The sequence below is a fragment of the Dermacentor albipictus genome, chromosome 10, assembly GCF_038994185.2.
Source record: "Dermacentor albipictus isolate Rhodes 1998 colony chromosome 10, USDA_Dalb.pri_finalv2, whole genome shotgun sequence".
Classification (NCBI taxonomy): domain Eukaryota; kingdom Metazoa; phylum Arthropoda; class Arachnida; order Ixodida; family Ixodidae; genus Dermacentor; species Dermacentor albipictus.
Window position 1 is genome coordinate 7,957,086 of NC_091830.1, and position 26,492 is coordinate 7,983,577.

The following is a 26,492-nucleotide window of genomic DNA, read 5'->3' on the forward strand; positions in this document are numbered from 1 at the left end:
GTTAGCAGTCGTTGTTAAAACTATTGTCGCACATGTTGACTCGCGTCATGATGAACTAAGGATGATGCTTGACGACGTCAAAAAAGTAAAATCGCTCTAGAACAAACTGTGTCTGACATTATCGCTAGACTTGCCATCGTAGAGGACCGCGTAAACAATTTAGATGAGTGTCATACTAATGGCCTGCAACAAGTAATTGCGGACACAGTTCGCGAAGAAGGTGCCGAACTTCGGAGCAGGCTAGACGATCTTGAAGACCGCGCACGTAGGGAGAACCACATTTTTTACCGTCTTGCTGACTCGTGAAGTGAATCCTGGGCTCAATCGGAAGAAAAAGTTAAAGCTATTGTATGCAGTAGCTTAGGTATGCAGTCATCATCTGACAGTATATCTAGAGCCCATAGATTAGGAGCATACGTAGCTGCTAAATATCGACCAATAATTGTAAAATTTGCAAACTTTAAAACAAAAGATGCTATATTTTCGAATAAGGGCAAACTTAAAGGATCAGGTGCAAGCATTTCTGCAGACTTCTGCAAGGCAACCCATAATTGCCGAAAGAAACTTACCGAGTATGGCAAGGCAAGTGGACAGCCATTTTCCGTGCGACACAATAGGCTGTCCATCAACAAAAAATGCTTCATGTACACCATGCAAACCAATACTGTGTACGAAATTCACCAGATTGCAGATCGTTCCCCGCTTTCGTCAGTCGCTTCTACGTCACGGCAGGATAACCTGCCAAAGAGATAGCACAGTGTTCTAAGAGGGGCGTACCTACCGTGAGTAACATATCTTTTGTCTTTACAAACATTAGAAGTGTCATTCACAAACGAGATCATTTGTCTTCTATCATTGATGATTGTGCTGCAGATGCGGTTGTACTGACAGAAACTTGGCTTTCAAGTAAAATCGCTGACAATGAAATTTTACACTGTCACAATGACTATAAATTCTTTAGATCTGATCGAAGCGGAAGAAAACGCGGTGGTGTGCTTATTGCAGTATCAACGCGTCATTTCTGTCAAGATACTCCAGTCATATCTCCGCCAGAAATTGTGTGCGCATGCGTTCGTTTCGGACATCAGGAATGAACTATTTGTGCCTGTTACCGTGGGCCCCAATCTTGTTCGACGTTCTGTAATTCTTTATATGACGCTTTGAATAACATTCTCGTACGATACCCAAATTCTCCCCTTCTAGTTTTAGGTGATTTTAATTTCCCAGATATCTTGTGGGATAGCAACCATGGCTTTATTTGGACGCATACTAATGAAAGCTCTGATTTTGTTTATCTCTCATGATTTCAATTTAACCCAATTAGTAAAAAAAACTACGCGAGTTAATAATACCTCATCAAACGTGCTATATTCAGTCCTTACTTCAATCCCAGATGTGTTTTCAGCAATTACATATTTGCCTGGGCTAAGCGACCACTGCATACTTTCCTTCTTTCCTTCCCTCCTCTTTCTCCCAGTGATCTTTGCTTTCCCCTTTCCCATTCCCCCGGTGTAGGGTAGACAACCGGACGTTATTCTGGTTAACCTCCCTGCCTTCTACTTTTCTCTTCCCTCCTTCCTACGTATTTGCCTGGGCTAAGCGACCACTGCATCCTTCACTTTCTTAGCGACTTTCCTTTCGAGCGAGCGCCACAGCACAGCAAAATCATAAGCGATTATGCTGGAGCGAACAGCGCCGCTATTGACGTCGAAATGCCATATTGTTGCGAATCGTCCCTGCGCTTCTACACGTATAATAGTGTAGAAGAGAACTGGGCAATATGTAAAAGAAAAATGCTTTCTCTTATCGAGAAATATGTGCCTTTGCGTAAAATTCATTCCAAATTTCGCTATCCTTGGTTCACTCCACTGCTCAGCCGTCTACGAAACAAGAAAAAAAAAACTTTACAGAAAAGCAGTATCAAGTGATAAATGCAAAGCGCTGGGCAGCTTATCAAAATTGCGTCTGTGATTACAAGCGTGAACTTGAAGCGGCCAAGCGCAATTTCTTTTCGAGCACTCTTCCTTCGCTGCTTCGAAATAAACCGCGTAAATTTGGGAAGTGGTTAGCGGCAAACCTAAACAATATATCCAACTATCTGATGAAACGGGGAACGTCTTACCATAGGATATGTGCTGCGTTGCTCTGCATAACGTATTTCAATGTTCGTTTTCTGATGATCAGTCTTTTTCATCACCAGTATTTAATAGTCCCTTGTTTCCCACGATGGATCCCATGATCATTGGCTGGGCTGGAATAACAGAACTTATAGAGAATCTAAAGGTATCTGCACCCGGCCTTGATGAAATAACTGCTCATTTTTTGAAATGCACTGTAACCCACTCATCTATTATTTTATCTGAACTTTTCAAGCAGTCTTTAGAATGCGATGTGCTGCCAAACTACTGGAAGGAGGGGATGGTGGTGCCTATTCAAGGTAATCCGTCATGCGCTATCAACTCCAGACCCACCTCGTTAACCAGCATTCCCGGGAAATTTCTAGAACACATCATTTTCTCTAATCTCGTGCTTTTCCTTGAATCTAACAACATTTTTAGTAAATATCAGCATGGTTTCCGAAAAAATGTTTCAAGTGAGACACAACTGGCCATGTTTACTAATGACCTGTTCTCATCTCTAGACCGAGGTTCTTTCATTTATTGTATTTTTTAGACATTGAAAAAGCTTTTGACAGAGTATGCCATCATCTCCTTCTTCTGAAATTAAGTCGACTAACATAAACCCTTATTTACTCAAGTGGATTGAATGCTTTCTCGACAAACGAACTCAGTTCCTGTCCGCTAACAATTCCGTTTCACCAACCTGTTTCGTAACTTCCCGTGTGCCACAAGGCTCAGTCCTTGGGCCTCTCTTATTTCTTATTTACATTAACGATCTGCCGGAGAAATTGACGTCTAACATTCGTCTTTATGCTGATGACTGTGTTATTTATCGCGAAATAACTAACCCAGATGATTCATATTTACTTCAATATGACCTTAACACAATTTATTCGTGGTGTTACCAGTGGCTGATGAAATTAAATGTCAACAAATGTAAAATGATCAAATTTTCTCGCGGTAGTACTGTTTCTACATCCTCATACAAGATTAACAACTGTACTCTGTCCTCTGTCACTTCCTCTAAATATTTAGGTGTTCACATTACTAACAATCTGTCATGGCAAACTCACATTGAAAACGTGACAAACTCTGCTAATCGTACACTAGGTTTTTTACTTCGCAATTTTTCTCGCGCGCCCTCTTCCCTAAAACTTACATTATATAAAACATTAGTAGGGTCTGTAGTATGCTTCATCAATTTGGGATCCATCTACAGCACAGCTAACATACTTACTTGAAGGCATTCAGAACCACTCTGCACGTTTCATTGTATCCAATTCCCGCAGTGCCATTGTATCCGCCATGAAAACTAGCCTTCATCTGCCCGACCTATCATCAAGAAGGAAACTCGCCCGGTTATCGCTCTTTCATAAAATGTACTATACTAATCCAGAATTAAAAAATTAACTTTTTGTATCACCCCTTCATATTTAATCGCGAATCGACCCCAACGTCAAAGTACAAGTACCAAGATGCCGCACAAACCTTTTCTTAAAGTCTTTCCTGCTCAAGACAGCATCCGAATGGAACCACGTCCCTGCCTCTGTCGCCAGCAATCCGGTTCATTCATCCTTTCAGACTGCTATATCTAACATTATATAATGATTCACCACTCTTCTCTGTAACGCCATCAGGCATTGAGAGTACTTCAAATAAATAAATAAATAAATAAATAAATAAATAAATAAATAAATAAATAGTAATATACGTCAGCCTCGGGCAGCTAATATCTGTAACATGTAACACGGGTTGTATTCTCAAAGCAGAGCTTCTGTGAATTTACCGCTTTTCATTCGCCTGAAAGCGGAACACTTCACTGTTATTACACTTAATGAGGCCCACAGTGTCTCGTGCTTAATTCGTCACGCAGTCGAGTGCACTGGGTCACGTGCTCACTGTTAAAATGTTAACCAGAGAAGTAATGTAATCATTGAGATCTTCAGCTAAATATTTTACAGTATAATTAAGAGCATAGACTACGGAATTGTCTGGTATGAACGGTCGTTTAGAGCTCAAGAGAATGTTTAGTCTATTCCATATAATATTTTGATCACTAATCGCATAAAATAGATTTATCTGATATTCGCTGCCAGCGTTCCTTAAAATGGCGTTTAATTTATTGCGGAGCCTTTCGAACGCTGTTCAACCTACAGGGTCACGATTTAGCAGAAATTTACGGTATACCTATCTTAGTTGTTTTGGAAATCATTTTAAGCATGCGTGACGTGATCCATGGCGAGCTTTCTGGGTTTTCCTGCCGTTCTGTACGGGAATATTGTAGCTGACACCGTGGTCACACAAGTAGGTACCGTCATTACATTACGAAAAAGATAGGACTCTAGAAGTAACAACCATGTTTGTCAAAGAGAACACTCGGCAATATTAATCTTCAGATCATCCGCACACAAAAACGGTGTATTGGCATTCACACAAAAAATCTAAAACGCTTTTAATATGTAAACAAAAGCTCCTCGATACGACCATCGCGAGGGCAATAGAGGACCAAAAAGATTTTAACAGTACACACAGAATACTTCATAATGTGGCGTTATACGACACGAATCGATCAACCATCTCACCTTGCATAAGTTTACACAGTAGCAAACATACATCCCCACCTCGCATGCCAGCACAATTCCAATAAAATCAACTGCAGTTATGAAAAATAAAGTGCTCGTTATACGACATCAATGTTTCTGTTAACATTATCCTCCATTGCCTTTTAGGTCCGCTTCAACTGGGCGTAAGAAACGAAGCCCAACCGCCACAGAAATTCGGACACCTGCCCCTGTGGCTACCTGCCAACTATCGGAGCTACCCACTGCGCTCCCGCGAAGCTTTACGGCGAAGTCATTTTCATTAGCAGGCAGCGATGAAATCTCATTCAATCTTTACGCACCGCACAGGTCCCAACTCTAACGCCACGCCAATGTTTATGTCTACGCACTGCCTCGTTCGCAAGTTATGCTGAGATGCAAACACCAGTTCAGGCGGATGTAGGCGCCGAGGCATCGACACAGCAATTACACAAGGAATAAGGCGACGGTTGATTCTTGTCGGAGGAAGAATGGTGAGCACATGTATGCAGAGAGAGGAAGGACCCGTAGTACACTCTAAACCGATCTTACAATGTACTTGTAGTACAACAGCACATATGTATTGTATTGTATTGTATTGTATTGTATTGGGTTTTATGGCGCGTAAGTTATGGTGCACTTAGGCTATCATGCGCCAAAAACAAGGTATAGCTTATTTCAAAAATTGGGTATCCTCAGCGAGGTCCTTGTCCGGACAAGGCCTCTGAGGAGCCCAACAAACGAAATGAAGATCTCAGCCTTCTTCTCAGAACTGAGAAAATGGGTGAGGTGCATCATAAGATGCGTGAAAAAACCGGGTAAGATTTTTAAAATTAGTAGTTCTGTGATACGTTATATTTCGTTTAGGATCGCTGCGTCTTTCAAAAAACTAAAAACAGATGAAGTTTCTACTTGTGGGTTATCTCCTAAAAGCAGACTGGGATGGAAGGGAATGCGTTCATTGTAAAATACAGTAAAATGTTTTTCCTTAGCCGTTCGAGTTGTGTGCACGAGAATAAAATGTGATTTACAGTGAGTTCATCTCCACATTTCTCACATAAGGGTTTGTCTTGTTTTGTCAGTAGAAAGTTATGTGTTAGGTGTGTGTGTCCGATGCGCAGGCGGCATAAAATTACTTCTATAAAACGTTCCTGATGCCTGCATGATCTCCATTCTCCTAGAATAGGTTTTACTAAATTTAGTTTGTTATTTTCTTCGTTATTCCATGTACGCTGCCATTTTTCTTTAAGCTTGTTTTTTACTAACTTCATGCAATCTGCGTAGGGTATATTTACAGTACTGACATCCTTATGGCAGGCTTGAGCGGCGCACGCGTCAGCTCTCTCGTTGCCTCTAATTCCTTGATGGCTTGGTATCCAACAAAGCTTAATTTCATGTCCTTGTGTTTGAGCGGTTATTAAGTTATGGATTATATTTCCTATTAAAGGTTCCCTTACGTTTCTGGCTTTCAGTGCTGTGATTGCATTAAGCGAGTCCGTGATGATAATGCTGTTTTGAATGTTCATCTCGACTATTTTTGATACAGCCACCGAAACGGCATGACATTCGGCTGTGAAAATTGACGCGCACTGAGGCAACCTGACTACCTTTTCCCATTTATCTTGCACTACAGCACTTCCGACGTAAAGTGATGTTTTAGAACCGTCAGTATAAAATGCTGTGTGTTCTTTGTACTTTTTGTCTAGCGCCAAAAATTCTTGTATTAGATGTTCACGTGGAGTTTGCTTTTTATGAAATTGTGTAAGTGTGTAGTCACCTACACTGGGAAAGGTGTGCCAAGGTGGTAGTGGTTCGGGTCTCTGGGCAACATCGGGCAGTGTGTTTAGAATACCTAATTCCTGGCAAATTTCTTCAAATCTGAGAATAAGGGGTATCGTCGCATTCGGTTGTTGTTAAAAAGCTGCTTAGACGGGCACTTCGTAACTATGGAGTAGCAGAGATGTTTTGGTAGTGAACGGGTTTTTAGGACATATGCACATGTGAGCATGGCTCTTCTATCTGCGAGGGCTGGTTCGTTACATTCGACATGTAGGCTGTTTATGGGTGATGTCCTGTATGCCCCACTTGCAAGGCGCAGACCTGAGTTATGAACTGGATCTAATTGTTTCAGGTAGGACGGTCGAGCTGAGTTGTATACTATGCACCCGTAATCGAGGCAAGAGCGAACTATACTGCTTTAGATGTGTAAAAGGCAGGTCCTATCAGCCCCCCAGCGTTTATGTGAAAGAACCTTTAATATGTTTTAATGATTGGGACGTTTTCTTCTTCAGGTTCTTTATGTGCGGCCAGAAGGTCAGTTTTCTGTCAAAAGTTATGCCCAGAAATTTGTGTTCACTTTTTACCGGCAATTCCGCTTCGTTCAGGTATAGTCTAGGATCTGTCTGTAGGCCACGTTTGAGTGAAAAAAGGATGGCCACTATTTTCTGTGGGGAGAACCGGAAACCATTTCGGTCAGCCCACGTTGAAAGTTTATTTATTGTTAACTGCTGTTGTCTTTCGCATGTTGTTATGTTTGAGGATGTGCAAGCTATCTGAAGATCGTCGACATAGATTGAATACATAATTGACCTTGGGATTATTTTACTGATCGAATTCATTTTAACAACAAAAAGGGTCGTGCTTAGAACACTCCCTTGGGGTACTCCATTTTCTTGAATGAAACACAGCAATGAACAGCACATATGTGTGTGAATTTAATGTTAGGTGTTATCGACGCTTGCTGGGTATTAGCTTTGATTTGTAATGAGGCATTTCTTACAAATAAACATAATTTACAAGGTTCGAGCAGGCGACATAAGATTACATGGCGTCGCGGTGAACTGGTGCGGAAATTTCAGTGCGGCCCATTTTTTTTTTCTCAGTGTGGCTTTCCTGACTTACGAAAACCTCCTCTCATTTAGAAGGTGGTGCTTTTACTATTGCAAAACCATAATTTAGAAATGAAGCTGTACTTAATGATACTCTTCATATATAGTGTCCCTTTAACAACAGCGGAAGAGCCAGAGAATCAGGCAAGTGCCCTGTCCGAGTTCACGCATGGTCAAATATATAATAGAATGCCAGCTCTCACAGAGTGAGGTCGACGCAACTCAATTGCGCGTTCTGTCATGTGACGCTGACGCGTGTACGTGCACGTGTGTTTGCCGCAGGGCAAGCGGTGTATCCGGTGGCACGGCCTTCCATTACGGGGAGTCAGCGCGCCGCTGTAGACGCGCGAGCGTTATGTAAGCCCGCGGCCACTCTGTTTGAGCGCGCTATCAGATTTGGAGACCGGCCGCTGTATTGACTTTTCTCAGCGCCAAGCCGCAAGGACCTCGTTGGTGTTTCGGCCACCAGCGTCGTTTCACGCTCCCTTCTTTCTCCCCCCCCCCCTCCTATTTTTTTATAACGTAAGAAAATTTCTTTTTTTTTCGCTTCCAAAGTACAATAACTAGTCAATGCCATGCCAAGAACGTAGTTTTCTTTTGTAGCGATATGCAACATTGAAGTGTACCACATACAAACGGTAATTTTTATTCCAATCCGTACTATACCCACTATGGCTACTAAGTTCAAATAATATTACACTCCCACATAACTTTTGTATAGAGTGCGAATGGACAGAACCTTGCATTGCTAAAATTTTATGTAGTCTATAGACATAGATTATTCTATTTATACTAGATAAATATAATTCGCTTCCACGAAAACCAATTGGTCTGCAGACATTGAGCAGAGTAAGGCATGCTATGTACGAAAGATAATTTTCTCAGAGGACAAGGTCTACATCCACACGTCGTTCATTCAGATACTCTCTTAGCTTCTTCCTACTCTTGTTTGTTATTATCATTTACCTTAACTCACGGGAACAAGACCAAGTCGCTATTGTTTAATTTCTTGTTTTCTTGCTGAAACTGCAACGTGCTTTCTGAACGAATTCATGCGAAATCATAGAAAAATTCGTACACTACATGCATGATTCCCGTGGGTGCTGAATAGTTGCAGTGCCAAACTTCGCTGAATGGCAGCCACCAAAGCTACATGGCCTCCGAGATTGGGTGCAGCGTGATGCGTCTCCGGATCTCGGACGTCTTGCTGTTACGCTGCAGGAACAGTCGAAACCCAGTGCTTCGTCTATCTCCTTCTTATTTCCTGCGTCGTTCACCGTTAGTAGTTTTTTTTATGCAACATGGCTTTCGAACGGCTGATACGCAAGGCGTATAAGCAAGCACTCGGACTCCCACCCGGAACACCCACTTTTCGCCTTGAGGAGGTGAGAAGGCGCACAAGGCACGCGAAATCATAGAGGCGCGCTGTTCCGGTTATTGTGTGCGGAGATTAAGAAAACTGATGCCAAGCACCTGAGGCTCGACGTGCCTAATCGTGACGCTCGTCAACATGAAAAGACTTGTCCGTCGGGTGTGTGCGACGGGTTTAAGCGCCAGTGGAAATCCTACTCTCCTTTGTCCTACGTTCACTTCCTCTACGCCAGGGAGTGGTTTCTCCGAATTCCTGTGTGTGGGTTGACCAGTGTGTTGACCCGACGTTACCTACGCCGTCCACTTCACACCAGTGAGTGGGTTTTCTCCATATTCCTCCTTGTAAATTGACCAGTGTGCTGACAAGGCCCTCCAGCAGGAAGCAAGAGAGAATGCGGTTGCCCGGATTGTGTAGGGCATAAGAAGGCCAGCGAGATGCCACGGACAGATCTTCTCCGCCCATGCGTGCAGGAGCACGCACGATGAACGCACTGCTCACCCGTAACGATGTATTAAACTTCCGGTATTGTTTTTACATCATCTCGTCTTCCCTGCCGAACCTTCTCCGAAGGTCAATCTGGTTCGAGCTCCCAGCAGACGCTGTTGAAGGCCTCCAATACCCCGTCCCGATGCAACTGGTGGCAGCCGAAACAAGGCCCAGCTGGTAAGCCAGAAGGAAAGGCTGCAACGCACGACAGCGGAACGCTGCGTCTTGAAACGTCTTTCCGTACGGGAGACCAGCGCACTGCCAAAAGTCCGCACAGGAATTCAGGAAACTATGCACATCTCACCGATTCCCAGGAACACGCACCCGAACTTGCACATCGGACGGCGACAAGCCCGAGCGCAGGCGCTCGCAAGGAAGTATGAGAACCACCCAAATGTCGTGTACATAGACGCGGCCAGCAAAGCAAGATGCGCCGCGTTCATCACCAGCATATTGTCGACAATCACGGGACCGAAATAAGTGCGTCGTCGGTTTCCAGAGCGAACGCTGCGTAGGCAGAGGAACTGGCGATAGCGTTAGCCATCACGACGAGACCGCACTGGGAGTGCGTCATAGTTCTGACGGACTTTCAGACGGCCTGCAGAAATTTTGCGAGGGCCAAGGTTTCCATGGCCGCACATCGCATTCTGGGTGGAGCGCACCAGCTCCTACCATACAAATCATGTGGACTTATGGGGCGTGGGTCCTTACGCGGCAGTCAGCAGGCAGACGCTTACGCCCAAGTGCATGCACACCGAGAGCCGCGATAAGGACGCGTCGCGCAGTTCCATCCCGACCCGATACCATTAACCTTCACCCACATACTACAACACTATCGCCTTTCACAGTGAATGCTACTACCACCTGATATTACTCTGACCCGAGAGGAAACAGTAATATGGCAGAAACTTGCAAGAGACCCATATCCACACTTGGGTCGCTATCACGCCCTACTCCCTGCCTTGTATTCCTCTATATTGTAGCACTCTTCAATGAAGCACACTAAACACACTGGTTTATTGTGGGCGAACTTGTGCCCGGAAAGTCAATATTAAACATTCACACACTTTAAAAGAAGAGTTAACAGCAGCCTATTCCACAGTCAACCGCGTCTCTCCGCCGAACGCACTTTTCACGCGCCCCGAAGGCCAAGAGCCACGCCGTGGCTTCTCCTTGGACGGCAGACTCGGGCGCTGCCGTGAGCGCGTGCACGGGAGACACGCGCTGTATCGCCATGCGCGAGGCGTTGCTGGCGCTCTTCTAATGGCGATGCGACGAATAATGGGTTTTAGCGATGAGACGCTTGGAAAGGTGCCTCACGAGAGTGCTCGTAACTGGCATCTGGAGAGCTCTCTGCGGCATTATGACCACCCTGTGATCAATACACCACGCTTTACCACATAGTTATTGGGTTGCGCAAGCACACCAGAGCTCGCACCCATAACACGGCAATGGGAGGCAGCGCAGTCCAGTTCTGACTCAACGGAGCAGCTCAACCTGATCAACCGAGCGAGAAGGGCAGCTGAGGGTTGGACTCCTGGATTGAGGGGACCTCCCACTGCAGGGTGTAGGAGCTACCTGCGCTCGTGTGCTCTTTTGTATAAAGTCTATTTTCTCTTTCTCTCTGTCGCTCTCTCTGTACTAACCGGGCCAAGTTCACACTTTATTACAATCATTGCCAAAGTCTACACATGCCATGAGCTGGTTGGGCTCTTGTGGCGGACTCAATGGACAACGTTTCTCGGCAATGGTTGCTATACAAGCTGGCTCGTTCGGATTAAGTATAACGAACAGCACGACACTCGTTCCGGTTAAATGTAACTATACATCATGATTTGAAGTTCCGCTGAAAAGCCCATAACAGTGGTATTTATGCCGGTAAACGTGTCTGGTGGCGGTAAGCATCTGGTGACGTTGTCACGTATGTCGCACAATATAACGCACAGACAGGCACATAGCTAGGATTTCTTCTTTTCGGGGATGGTGGTGTGTGACTATGGTTCCATTATTCTCTGTTTAAGCTTCCCATGTTTGGTGGATAATAATACTACTATTACCTAGAGCAGTCTTTTGGTCTTTTTGAAGGCGTGTACCATCCTGTACTTGTCTGGGTTGGGCGTTAGAAGGATATGCGCCTTTGTTCATGGTCGACGTGTCAAGCATAAAAGTGAGTGGGGCGCCAGCCGGAGAAACTAAAGGGGGGAAGGGGAAGGGAGGCTGAAGCCATGGCAGCCACCTCTGGCTACGCCACTGGCACACAATTACGCTTTGCGCGAGACAGTGCCACTGGTACCATGCCTGCTCTCTAGGGCCATAGCTAGGAGACAAAAGGAGAAACGGCATAGAGTATTTTGTTTTTCGCTTCCGAATGTGCGAAGAGCTCGGCCCATGGTCTCGTTGTGGTGGGTCCTAGGCCTCCCGGTCAAGCCCATCGTTTGCGCGAGGAAAAAGGTAAAGCAGGAAACTTCGATTGCGGTCGTATTACCCAATGATGGAAGAAAAATCTCCGAGCGGAGAAAAAAAGGAAACGTCTTTCTGTGCCTGCCATCGGAGCATCTCGAAGCTGGCGAGCCCATTACAGGTTCGGCAAACTGGATCTCTCGCAGTTAATTTGAGCCGAGAAGGAGCCCAAAGCAGAAGACAGCAAAATCGAGCTTAACGACACCCATACTTGGAGTGCCCCGCCGAGTCCCCAAATGAGCCGTCTCCAATCTCCTTCGGGTGAACTGCAAGGGAAAGAACGAGGGAGTCATGGATAGGTTGGTTGGTATAGAGGTCGTACGATGGCGCTGTTATCGAAGAGGAAGACTGGGAAACTTGCAGAGGGAAGAAGAGAGAGGGGAAAGGGGAACCCTCGCGCTCATTCTCTTCCTGCCTCATCCTCCTCTCCAGTGCTCTCGGCCGCGTTACTGTCGAGGCCGAGTGATAAATATAATTACGCCGCACCGCGCGCGGCTGTTTGCTCGGCAGTCTCGGCGAATGGGCCGCTGATGAGAATCGTCGGGACAGGAAATTAAGCTCAAGTGCCCCGGTAATTTCCGGCGGCGACGTGCACCATTGGGTGGTCACGAGCCAGTTCTTTTTTCATCTCATCTGTCCCCCCCCCCCTCTTTTTTTGTTTCCTATAAGTGCCTTTCTTCTTTCTGGCTCTCTTTCTCTCTGGATTCCTGTCGTGGTGATTGGCCGTCTCTCTTGTAGTGTATCCTTTTTTTCGTCGTTTCGGTTATTACCGCCGACCCATAAGGGACCGTTCATCTCGCTATGAAAGCAGAGCATAAAGGAAGAGTAGACGTAGTGTTTGCTTTCCTTATCCACATATATGCGTGGCGAGGACCTTGAAGGGATCGATTTTCGCTCAGAAGATGACCTCACTTTCGTTTTTGTTCAGTAAGCGTTTCGCAGCTTTTCAGTATACACACAGCCGCTCTATGACTCCTTGCTCAACTAATAACAGTTGTCGAGTGGCTTGCACGGGCACGTCTGGCACCATCGTGACTGTGAAGCTGGGAAAGCTGGATGAGCGATTCTGTTCCTTTAAGTTTTATTGCGCTTTGTATCTGTAGCTTAACGTTTCGGTTTGCTTTCAGCCCGACAAAGGCACGTAAGCAGACGCTATAGAAGCACACGTGACAGGTAATGAGCTAACAACTGATATTTTTAATATGGAAAACTGGGAATAAATACAAAATACAAATTTGCTGGAGCACAGTTTTCTACAAAAATTACTAGACTGAGGGTCTGGCGCTTTTCTACGGCATCTGCAAGTATGACAGTTCAGCCATCGCGATAATAGTGAGTAGAACATCGATTTGCCTGAACGTTTACCTTCTGCTTTGAAACCTCTTTGTGATTTTGCAAATGCATTATTTTAAGAAAATGAAGATGTAACAATATACAATAATTACACATGAGCGCAGAAACCTTTTGCCTTGCCGTGCTTAGGAAACCATGATTGCGTGGAAATTTAGAAAGATAAAGCGTATTGAAATAGCCCACAAGATCGCCTAAGGGCCAAAGTTGCCTGTAGTAACTTCTGTAGGAAATTATATGCATATATATATATATATATATATATATATATATATATATATATATATATATATATATATATATATATATATATATATATATATATATATATATATATATATCTCAAGCAAAGCTATCGCGCATTCAATTAGGAACGTAGAAAATGCTGACATGCAACTATTACAGTTTTTCCTGATATGGAACGCCACCACGATCTCAGCTGCGAACCGATTTTTATGTATTGTTATCACTCTATTGCACGACGTACAATGGGCCGACAGATGCGAACAAAGCGATATTTTTAATGTTACTGATGTTTTCTTAGCGATCGACAAAATGCGAAAGCTCAGTGGAGCCTATTGCCTGTATCAATGCGGGTTAGAAAATCAATTTCCAGGGTATAAACGTGGGTTCGGCTGGCTCATCCTTGTATATGTCTCGTCAACTTTTGCCCAAACGAAAAAAAGAAAAATAACAGGGCAGGTAATTTCACAATTAGTTTTCTTTATTTTTTATTTTTTTAATATATTTTTTTTTTGCTTTGATTGGTGTGTCGGTTGAGTCGGGGAGTAAAGAACGTTTAAATCGTGTAAAAATCATAGTTTCAGATAGTAGGCATACAGCAGCCGCCATGTAAACTTTTAAGTTTGAAGTATGAGCGGAAGCATCACAATATACTAGCAAAAATAGATGTTGTTCATACCGAAAATGAAAAAAAAAACGTAGCCATTATTGCTGGCTCGAAGGGACGCATGACCTAGAATGTGGAGAACCAGCGCGGGTCCTCCGCATGACTTCCCAGATTAGAATTTGCCCGTGCCGGCCTGCAGCATGCTGAAAACATCCCGAGGCGACTTCTGCTAACCACCAGCTGCACATGTTGTTTGCTTAAGTGATATTTAAAAGCTAACAATAAGAAAGTTACAGCATTACCATCCCTTCAGCTTTGTTAAGTTTGCCTCAATAGTGCCGTGTTACTCATTTAGAGCCAATTTAGCCAAAGTCAAATCTCGCTGCACTTGGAATTTACCGACCTGAAGCAACGCTGCGGCCATGATGGAGGCTGAAGCGAAGGGCTCTGGCTTAGCTCTGATCACTTGGGGCTCTTTAACATGCACTTAAATCCAAGCACACGAGCGTTTTAACGGCGGAAATGTTCTATGTTGAGCCTTCGCCGTCCGGCGTCGGGTGTAACGCGGGAGGGGGGAGGGGGTGCAGAGTGCGCCCGGGGGAGGGGGAGGAGAGGGATATAGTAGCAGGTGTTTCGCCGGCGCGCGCCCTTCCGCCCCATGAATTCCGCTCGGCGGGAGCGGCAGTGCCGCCGTCGCGCAAGTCCCGATCTTCGAGAGCGAGAAGCGCAAGCAAGGCGCCAGCGGAGGGTAGCTGCTATACCGCCGAGGATCAAGAAAGGGAAGCGCAAGCCAAGCGCCGGTGGAGGCAAGCCAACCCCCATTTCCAAAAGAAGGCAACTCAAGCCAAGCACCAGCAGAGGCAAACTAACTCCCAACTTCGACAGTAGGAGGCCGAGCAGAGACGTTGACGCAGAGAGATTCCTCCTACGAAGAGTGCCGATGGACGGTTCAAGAGAAAGTTCCCCGAACGTGAGTGCGGCCACAGCTGCAAGGTGCGTGGTATGCTGTGGTTTGATCACAACCTCACGCAACTCAAGAGTGTGCGCAATTCGGAACCGAAGCCCGAATCTAGCAAAACGACGACAACGCGACAAAACACTTTCACGAAAATCGCGCTAAACACGAGTTCAAACTTGAGAAAACGGCCACCAACTTCGATGTTTTGACAATTTTCCCTGCGTGTAACTGGCTATACGTTTTGCATTTCGACCCCATCCAAATACCGTAGTCGCGGCGCGGAGTCGAACCCGCGACCTCGTGCTCAGCAGCAGAACGCCATAACAACTGAGCCAATGCGGCAAGTATTCTATTTTAGCAGTATCTCGTCTGAGACTTCGATTTCGTGGAGACGAATCACCTGGGCGCCTTCGGCGTGCCCTCCATTAGTAATGTTTTTTGCCCTAATCTTAGCAGAGGGCATTCATCGATACTATATCGAATGTCTACGCAGTTGTTGCCAGTGGGGCTCTTCAATTTGTCGTTCCCGACTGTCCAGGAGAGATCGTGTTTCAAGTGAATAATCGCTTAGGGTCTTGCGGAATTCATTGTGCCGCTTCTTGGGCCAGAATGGTTCGGCTCCCTTACTTGCACCATTCAGGGTGCACAATGTTTTACGTTTGCGTACGATTATATATTATGCGTAATTGTTTCTTAATAACTTTTAAATTTATTTGTATTTTTATTTCTCGACCTGCAGTAGCGTTTCAGCTGGGCTGACGATGACAGCATGATTACGATGTTCGACGACGATGGTAGTGGTGAAACGACAACAAAAGCAACGCCGACGACGGCTGTACAGTTGGATAACGTCGTTGTCGGTTTCTCGGGCTATCTCGAATATTGATTTCCCTTAATTTATGCGCTCATGTATTTTGGTTCATTATATATTATACCTACTGTATTGTTACCATATCGGGTATGATTACGATCGTTTGCATGCGAAGCATATTACTAGAGCTCAACCCAGCTCCTCAGGCGCGGCGGTGTCGCCTTCAATACCACGTGACATCGTGACGTCACGACAGAGGAGAAACGGGGTTCCAACTCGCGCCGTCGCTCGCGGCGTCGCGGCGGTTGCGTTTGCCTCTGCTAGACACTCACGAGGTGAGATGCCTCCTGGAGACAGAGCTGCTCGTTGGAATGAGAAGCGAAGGTTGCGGCGTGCTACAGAGACTGTTTCTAGGTGGCTTTGCTACGGCGCAGCGACTACGCGCCCCGCATCGGACGCGGTGAGCGTCGAGCAACGCAGCGTTCGGCGCGACAACGAAATGTGCGCCTGAGCATGCGACGCACGCCTGAGCCGACGCCAACGACACCGGCTTTTCTGCGACACGAGCTCCTTAACGCTGTCGCGTTAAAATAAAGGCTAGTATGCTTCGCATCCTGGGCTTAACCTTAGCTAAGCCACAGCCATTTTTTGACCAGCCTATGAACGGGAACACAGTAAAACAAAAATGGTTTCACATTGGTTCCTGCGTTATTTTATTACAAAGTGCCCGTCACCTCATTGCTAATATTCACACAATTACGCTGCATAACTTCAATTTGGGCGCAGTAGTTTTACACTGCAAGATTACGAGGGAAAACCAGGTGAGGCAAATTGTCGCTGAAAACCGAAACCAGAAGTGCACCCTCATAGATTCCTCGCAGGTGCATCGTCACTGACACTATTTTTGACATGGCAGCGCCCACAGAGACTCAAGTCGTGCGCATTCGAGCTCCGTCAGCTGAATTTTCGGTGGTTTGTGAAGTGAGGTGAAGAAGTTGTTACCTGACGTTGCCGGTGATAAGTGGGTAATGTATTCTTTGTACTCATATTGTGATAAGACCTGTAATCTGCCTACCTGTGACCTTCGCTTCAAGTTTGTTGCTTGCTGGTGCCGGCTAACGAAAGTCACAGTAGCCGTGTTTTGCTTTGCCACATATTTTAGCACGTAGATTACTTATTCTTGGCGAAGCAATCTATCATGTGCAGAACATGATCGCCAGCTTCTTGTAGCGTAAATGGAGTGCACAATAAACAATGACAGTGCGGAGATATTACGGTACGTTTTAAGTAGTAGTGCGATGTCGATATGTGTTGCGAACGGGTATGCATGTCGTTTTGCGGAAATACAATAAATTCTCTGACATGCCCATTGTAGGAACGCTTTAGCCGTTACAGATGACGGCTGTTCGTCGTCTGAAGGCCGTAATGCCGTTGTCGCACCATGCTTCTGTGTCGACGCACTATGAGCTCGAATTTTTTGCATGTGGGGTGCTTCTGGGTTCATCTCTTTTTTTGTTTTTTTTGTTGTTGTTGTTGTTGCTCCTACATGATGCCAGTTACATTTCAGTGCACGTCAGCTGAAGCAGCGCTTATAGCTGTTGATACCTTATCTCGACACCATTACGCTCGGCCTGGTTGCTGGCTACTTTCCGATGTACTGGCTCATTTTCCCCTACAGATTCATTTATATATGCTGTTCTCTCTGCCTTGCCTTATTGAAAAGTGACGTGTGTGTGTGTGTGTGTGTGTGTGTGTGTGTGTGTGTGTGTGTGTGTGTGTGTGTGTGTGTGTGTGTGTGTGTGTGTGTGTGTGTGTGTGTGTGTGTAGGGGGGGAGCACATTTCATTCCGTGCGATAACTGCGAACTCGTATAATTATTCTATATCCAGGGAGGACATTCTGTCACTGGCAATGGAAGGAGCTGAGGCAGCAAGTGAACGGCCTGCCGCCACTCGAAGACCGAGGTTCGATCCGGACGAGTATCAGATGCGAAAACGCAAGACTTCGAGCCAGCTACCTCGGCGGGACAATGACGTCTACGTCAACATGTCAACTAATTTCAAAGGGCAGCTGGAACGCTGTCGCAAGCTGATTGATAGCGGAAAGACTGAAGTGTTTGTGCACGCTTTGGGAGCAGCTGTGGGCAGAGCGATCAACCTAGCGTTGCAAGTGGAAAGTCACTACCAAGGAGTGCTCGAAGTGGACGTCCGCACATCTACAGTTGGCGTCGTGGATGATTTGGAGCCGCTTGCAGATGACCTGGAGCCTATGACACAGACACGACAGACATCTGCTGTTCACATTAGACTGTTCATGCCAAGTGCTCAGAAACAAGAATAGCTTTATTTGAACACTGGGAGACAATTCCAAAGCGTAATTCACTGCCTTTGTTCCACCGCATGGTGGTTTTATTTGTTTGTTTGTTTGCTTTCATTGGACTTTCACTTTTATCGCTCCAGTGACCTTCGTACGAAAGTTAAAAAATTCGTCAAATCTCTGTAAACAGCAATGAAGTGACTACTTTTAAAAAAAAATTGCTTGACACAACAAGCGATCGACAGAAGCACTAAATCACACACACAAAAAAAATCATAGCTTCAATGATTTCAAGACCGATGCAAGACCTAAGTTACTTGTCAGTGCATTCAATGGTGTAACGTATGGTTACGAGGAATAAAGTATCCAGCATAACCCTTTGCACGATGTCAAACAGTTGTTGAGTGCTCATCAAGTAAAATGCGCCAGTGAAAGCCCTTTCTTTAAAGCAAACAGCTTTCTGTGTTTTTTTTTTTCTCGATAACTTTTTGCGTGGCGCAGTAACAACTCTCATTCCGAAGCGGTATTCGCAACATTTTAGTGTACTTATTTTCCACATAACAAGCGAAGTCGTCGCATTACACACAAACAAATTTTATCTTTCCTACGGAGCGTTGCTCAATGGAGACGTAAATGTGGGTCGCCCTGTCTTAGAAACCAGAGTCAATACGTAGCCTTTGTTTCATTCCAGTGGCCGCGAATCGCAAGATTTATTCGATTCAACCAAGTTTCGTTGTGCACCCTATGTACGGTGCACGACACCTAGGCCTTCGATTCCCCGATGTACAGCGTTGGGCCCTGCACCCCTGTGCTCGATTACAAGGGGTGCCAGGCAAAGTGCCGCCGCGGCGCAGAGCGCCCTCAAACCTTGCAGTGAGTGTGTGCATCTGGGCCCACCCACAACTGGCACCACCATCACTTTCTCCACTTGGAGTGCTGTGCACCTTTTATGAATCGAAAAAAGCCGCAAATGGGGATATTTCTGATAACGCGCTCCGATACTGTCGCGCAAGTCGACCCGTCAACCTGCCTCTATTTACACATTTCCTGCGAAACATGGACAGGTGGCGCCATCTAGGAAGTTCGCACGGAACGCCGGGCGGCATGTTTTCGTTGCAAGCCGCCGTGCGCCGCTACGAGTGTTATTTTTTGTCGCCATCTGGTGTGTCTTTGCAGAGAAGGATGTAAAATGGTTTGCCAGCTTGCCAAAAGGCGGCGGCACCTTCACAGCACAAAATAACGTGCAAGGATTGTTGTGATTTGCGAAACTGCAGTTTAGAACGTGACTGTGGAATGATCTAGGTGAACGGCATAAAGAACTTGCCCGCCTTTGGTTGATTCGACATTGCACCATTATGTAAACGAAATTGACAGGCAAGCCGCGATATTGTAGTGATGCGTTCCGCTCGATTCCATGGCGCTGTTGTCATCCGCCGTATGGTTGTGCGAATGTTCACAAATCTTTTTATTTCGAGAGTTAATTATTCTCACTGTTATGGACAAGTCATTGCTGCATTACTATTACTATTTGTTTGTGGTTTTTATGTTGCCACGCCAAAAGTGTTCTGTTTCTTGTATTTTGTAATCAAGGGAGCTGGGAACTAGTCAAGGTGACTTGTCAGCTTATTTGCCCTCACTCCCTCTCTTCATGTGTTAAATAAACGATTATTATTATTATTATTATTATTATTATTATTATTATTATTATTATTATTATTATTATTATTATTATTATTATTATTTTACTCAAGGCGGAAGCGATAGTGCCAGAATCGAATCAAATGTTGAGTAATTTTCAAATAGTTTTCGTATAATGAACAGCCGCTCTCAGCATTAGTATAGAACGATCACATCCTAGCCGTATTCACAATAGCTAGCTGACTTCATTACATTGCACATTAAAAAGCTACGACGAAAACAAGACATACCGGTTCTGCTTCTCTTTTCTATTATGCATTACTAATTGCTTACTTCCGCTAGCACACAAATACTGGTCATGGCTGGTGTCCACATTTTGGATCTCAGTTTCGTATATCAGTATACGATTAAGAGAAGACCCAGCTGTCATGCACATTTTAATCGTGCACTTCCGAAACATCGTCACACTCACAAAGACGTTATGGTGTACTGGTAATTAAACTTGGTGTAATTATCTGACGATCGCAACTCTACTAACATTATCAAAGTAAAATTCATCGCTTATATATCCTGCTGGACTTTCGACATGATGGTAAATTATTGTTTCAAAAACCAATATTTTTATTCGTTTAGCGGGGAAACGTGGATTATTGAAAATGAATGTCATTGCCCCTAGTTTCAATTTGGCGCCGAGTAACTGAGCTCCTACGAAAGTCTCCGTGACGTCATCAATTTAACGTACTTTGTCTACTTGTCGCGCGCGAGAAATGTTCGCAATATTTGGTAGCTTGAGCATTTGGTTCCTTTCAAACGGGATCTAATCTTTTTTTTTTTTTTTACCGATAAACAATTATATCCGGACCACGGTATAATACAGTCCAAAAAAGTTTGCACCCTTTGGAGCTTATTTTGTCGCACAACGATAATCGCCATCTACCTTGCTTGCGTTTCTTCTCTTGAAACCTCAGCGCTCGCTACTTTCCTGTCGAGAATGATGTGTAACGCTGGTAACGCGCAAGCCGTTCGTGCTATAGGAAGTACCGGGCTCGCAGCGTTAAATAAAGGAAATGCGTGCAAGAGAGATGACGATTATTGTTGTGGGACAAACTACAACCGAAAGGGTGTAAACTTGCACTCTTAGACAAATTTACACCCATTGGGGTGTATATCTGCCACACAACAATAATCGTCACCTGTCTTGCGTGCGTTTCCTTTCCTCAAAACGCCGCGCCCACCACTTCCCAATCGGGAATGCTATGTCATGCTGATAACGCGCATGCCGTTCGTTACTGGGAAGTACGTGTTATCGAAAATGCGCGTTAACAGCACGACGTAGCATTGCCTACAGGGAAGTAGCGGGCGCGGCGTTTTCAAGAAAGGAAACGCAAGCAAGGTAGATGACGATTATCGTTGTGTGGCAGGTATACGCCCTAAAGGGTGTAGACTTTCTTCGGAGTGTAGGGCTCGTCGCCACTCGGCCTTTGATCTCTCGGGTTTCACATAGTTTATGTGTATTAAACGAATTCTCTGGTTTCTAATGTACGGAGTACAGCATTCAGCTTCACGTTTGCGTCCCACAAGGAGAGCTGCAGCCATAGCAGCGGTATACACGTGTAGATTCGTCTACATATATTACAAATAACAATATTTGCCGCCTTCAATTGAAATTTTTCATATCCCTGCATACAGCAGGCTCAGCTCAACACGTCTTCACAGAATAATATCGTCTCTGTCTATCAGGGGAGAATTAAGAGGAAGCTTTAGCTCGGGTACTCCTATCTAAACACATGTAAAATGATAATTCATTCTTTTCGGCATCCACTGCACCAAATTTGACGAGATTTGTTGCATTTAAAACAAAAACTTAAAATCTAGTGACTGCTGGTTTTGAATTTTTTATTTAGATTCTTAATTTTTAATTAAAATTGGAAAATATCGAAAATTTTAAGAAAAGGAAGCTATTAGGTTTACAACTACGTGACTCAGCAATCCTGTGAATTGCGTCTCATAGTACATCTAAAGCGGACAAAATTGATATGTTACACACGAATCTAAAAACATTCAGTAACATGGAAAAACAGCTTTTGTAGAACCCTTGTACACAACGTAACACATTCAGTAAGTTGATAAATCAAATTTGTCCGCTTTGAATGATCTAATGGATGCCATTTACAAAACCGCGATATCTGTTTTTGATGCAGAGCTATTAATTTGTAAACTTCGTGCATCTATTTTTCTTTTTCAAAGTATTGAATTTTTGAAAATTCTTTTCATACAATTCAAGCCCAAAATCAAAATTCCGCTTCCAACAGTCGCTTGAATATAAATTTCTCTCGCAAATACAACAAACTCCATTAAAATCCGTCCAGGGGTTATCTCAGAACAGTGTTTTTGCGTTTTACATGTATTTGAATAGGCCGCGTCGGAGTTGGGCCCGAGCTATAGCTCCCTCTTAAAGCGGAAGCTTTATTTCGGGGGCTCTTATCCAAATACAAGGGAAAGGAGAAATCGTTTTTCTCGGTCACCACTGCACCAAATTCGATGGTTTTTTTTTTTTGCATTCGAAAGCAAAAGTGAAATTTTAATCACTGTGGGAAGCAAACCATTGATTTAGGCTGTGAATTTAAAAAAAGAACTGAAAATTAAAAATTTTCAGAGAACTTAACTATCATGTTCACAAATCTGTAACTCAGCAATTAAAAATTATATGACACTTCTAGAAAAACATATAACGGTACATCTAAAAAGGACAAAATTAATGTGTTATACGTGGCTTCTGAATACACCACTAATATGCGAGAAAAACGTTTGCAAAACCTTCACTCACATTCTAACAAATTCCCCTAAAATAGAAACTAATATATGAAATTAGTGCGCTTTGGATGCTCTAACGGTGGCAGTTTACAAAACGGGGATATCTGTTCTTAGTGCAGCGCTTTTCCTGCTTTTATTTCTTCAAAGCTACCGATTTCCGGCACTCCTATGGAAAAGAAAATGAGGCCCTTCATCCAAATTTTGCTTCCAATTTTCCCTAAAATATTACTTTTTCTCCCAAACGCACAACTTGCATCAAAATCTGTCCAGGCGTTATCTCGGAAAAGCATTTCTGCGTTTTACATATATTCGAGTGGTGGCATCGGAATTGGACCCGAGCTAAAGCTTCCTCTAAAGTGGTGCCCGAAAAGTTTAACACCGCACTTTATTACATGTTACCTTTAACGTTGGCTCACATCATACAGTACACATAAATGGTCATTTGACAAACGGGCGTTCTTTTATTATTGGAAGGCTATCTAGTACTTTTATACCAGCACATTTTACTGAAAACGTCAGCGATCGCATACGCAAGGACTGCAAGGCTATAGATGGTGTGCTAGCTGTAATATTTTCTATCTGATGATTTTTTGTTTGCTTAACATATATGCATTCAGAGGCCTTTAAAAATTAATTATAAATGCGAGTTCTTGCGTTCATTTCATCTTTGTTTTCCTCATTTGCTTGTGAGCAGTAGTCTTCAATGCGTCTTAATTTTGTACAGTATAAAAGAACATAGATAAGAACAGACTGTCGTGTTGGTTGTTTAATGATAACTTGCAGCGCACGATAACAGGACTATGTCAGACGCACAGATACAAGCAACGCTTACTGGCTACTGTATCGCTATTGGAAGGTCGCTATATATCTCATAGAACAATCACAGCGATTCATAATCAAAAATTACAATGCTAGTTACTTTGGTGCATAAAACAGCGTTTTCTTAAAAGAAGTAACTTGAACGCCAATGCATTTCGTTGTACACTTTGAAAATCAATATCTTGAAACTGGTGCAGCCCAGAGAATTCGTTCTAAGTGGACAGGCCTTGCGAACTCACTGGCTATAATTCGTAGATTGAAATATGTGCCGCAATGCAGTTAATTTAAAAGTAACCAAATTAGCGCAATGATGTGAATTATTCAATCAGGCGCGCTGATTCCTTGTAGGAGCAATAGCCGCGTCATCGAGTAATTTGATGAAGGGTGAGAATGTTTAAATATTGTGGACTTCTAAAAAGCACTCAGTGTATATATATATATATATATATATATATATATATATACCCTGAAGAAAGTAGTTTTTTGGATTCAGTATTCAAAATACATGCCAAATGTTCGTATCTCACCTGCGGCCAGTTGCATTTTCATCCACTTTCATTTCCATTTCGTTATAATTTGTTCATTTAAATTAAGAACTGCAAATAATTTCCGCTATGATGTCCTTCGTGCCATTGTTGGTTTGCTTCTTATGATATGACTAATAAATATTGCATCCTTTCCGGTTTCGTGTATTGTCAATATATATATAAGTTGCAAACGAAATTGGAAGCACGTAAGTTGAAGAAAGTGCAGGCGCACGAATAAAAGCAATACTAAAAATGTAATTACGCCATTTAGGGCTGGACCCATATATATATATATATATATATATATATATATATATATATATATATATATATATATATATATATATATATATATATATATATATATATATATATATATACATACGTGTGTGTGTGTGTGAGTGTGTGTGTTTGTGTCATGAAAGCATACTTTTGTTATCAGGTAGTATGTGGGTATGTGGTATATTATGTAATTACGTGTAGTTACCTCGCTGCTCTCATCTGCCAAGCTGTGTGATTATGTGGGTGCTGTCGGACCATATATTAAGCATACTTGCACCTTACGGCACTGTGCATATTTGTGCTCGCTTGAACGCGTTCTTGAACTGTCTTCTGTGGCTTCCTCTACTGGTGCCCAGAACTTTGTACGCGTTCGTGCTCTTTTAGTGTATTCAGTACTACTCTGGGACTATTGTTATTTTATATTGTAGTCCATATGACACGAGGTGCGTGGCGAATGCCTGTTAAAGACACAGACCTCTCCGTATGCATACACAAATAATAGAGAATTACTCTAGGTAGAGTGATACTTGGAAGAAACTGTACCACTAACTGTAGTCCTTCAAAATTTCTAATTTTAGGCTGCGGAGTGGTGTCAGGCGAAGCAAGCGGCGGAGCTCTGCAGCACTCGATGAATAATGTGACAAACTCGGTACGTCATTTTTTTCACTATGCCACCGTAAAAAGCACATCGTAGCTAGCGGTTGCAGAAATCCATTCTTAGTGTGAAAAGTGACATAAAAAATGGGACGGAGTGGTGAATACAATGTAAGCAGTTCTGATGAGGTAGTCTTGTTCGGCTGAACCGAGGGGATGGTTATAATTGAGTATATTAGCCCCTTCTTTTCTTTTTTGTTGTAGCTGGTTATGCGTGCCAACGTTCATCGTCATGATTGCTCAAATTGCCCCGCTAACTGTAGCCCAACGCACAAACCGTCATTAAACGATGAATACCTACGTCGCGCGACGCTTATCACATCGTGATCGCTCGGTCGGGCACACTGGTGGTCGCGGCGAGTGAGCGGATGAACATGTCCGGAATTGCTTCGTGCTTTTCGGAGACCAAATTTTGTTGGGAATATATATATGTATATTTATTTATTTATTTAAATTAAGGGACTCTAAATAGGAACACTCCAAATGCTTTACGTAAATAAAGTAGTCTTTCAATTTAAAACAATATAGTTACTTTTGTGGTAAGTAGTTTATTGGACAAAAAATTAGGGTTAAAGCTCATTCTCTTTAAATGCCGCACCAACATCTCAGCTCCATTACGCCGCTGTAGCGTCATGGGATTCCAATGTATTTCATTTTTCATTTTCTGGCCACTGCGGCTCTGTAGATCTTCCCGAAACTAGCCGTGTTCAATCTTTGACTCGTTTAAAACACTGTATACTGTATGTCGTAAAACTTTAGTTACACAATTAAGTATGCCATAAAAGACGCAGTAAAAATCTATGACATCACGGCCAGCTGGAGCAGAATCTTCAACGCGGCTTCGCGGCCCGTCTTTCCTTTTTCTTTTCTATTTTTTTTTGCCTTTTATGTTTTGCTAAACCTCTTCTCGCGGTAAGCGTGGCCTTTATGGTTTTGTAGAATTAAGGGTAATTTATTAATACAGTGTAAGTAGTTTTCCTTTACAATGTCCCTTTAAGGCAGTTATATTAACCAGTGACCTCCAGATCGCACCTCAGTAGAATAAGAGGCAGGATCCGTGTTCCTACTCGTAGCATTCTTTTTTTTTTTTATTACATGGCGGAAGCGTCGCCAAAGGTCCGTATGCGAAAGCGGTCGCATAATTTATAATATGACGAGGCGTCGTCCTGCTTCAGCGCCTTCAGTCTGTATGGTACGTTATGACTATGCTACATCCGAGCCTCTCCCACGTGTGCACATGCACGTATATCACACAAAAGAAAAAAAGAAAGGAACACTTTACGCACGCAGTGAACGATATACAGGGGATCCCAAGGGCTCGATGTTTTGTTACAATAAGCGCCTGCTTATGAAGAAAATAGACATTGGAACAAGAGAAAGCATGTATAGGAGATTTACTGTTCGTTTTCAGCGAAACGCAGAAATAAAGGAGAAAGGGAAATAAAAGTGACAGAAAAGACAGGTAGCTGCAAAAAAAAAAAATATTATGGGGGTTTTACGTGCCAAAATCTACGATCTGGTTATGAGGCACGCCATAGCGTCTCCACCAGATTAAATTGAACCGCCCGG

General features: G+C 43.7%; 2 protein-coding genes across 2 annotated transcripts in view; one reads left to right on the forward strand and one right to left on the reverse strand.

Moving 5' to 3' along the window:
• The window catches only part of LOC135920403 (lamin-A-like), a 126,245-nt gene that overhangs the window by 44,983 nt on the left and 54,770 nt on the right, over positions 1-26,492 (reverse strand). The window contains exons 2-3 of the mRNA XM_070527589.1: positions 2,123-2,251; positions 682-738 (exon numbers count right to left, since the gene is read on the reverse strand). Of these exons, the coding sequence (XP_070383690.1) occupies positions 682-738; positions 2,123-2,151 (86 nt within the window). The 5' untranslated portion in view covers positions 2,152-2,251. The remainder of the gene's footprint in view (positions 1-681; positions 739-2,122; positions 2,252-26,492) is intronic.
• Rpp20 (ribonuclease P protein subunit p20) lies at positions 17,785-18,213 on the forward strand. The gene has a single exon (XM_070527590.1). The coding sequence runs from the start codon at positions 17,785-17,787 to the stop codon at positions 18,211-18,213; it is 429 nt and encodes a 142-aa protein (XP_070383691.1).

Excerpts from the sequence above, each read along its gene's own strand:
- Rpp20 (XM_070527590.1), top strand. The coding sequence starts at position 17,785 with ATGGAAGGAGCTGAGGCAGCAAGTGAACGGCCTGCCGCCACTCGAAGA.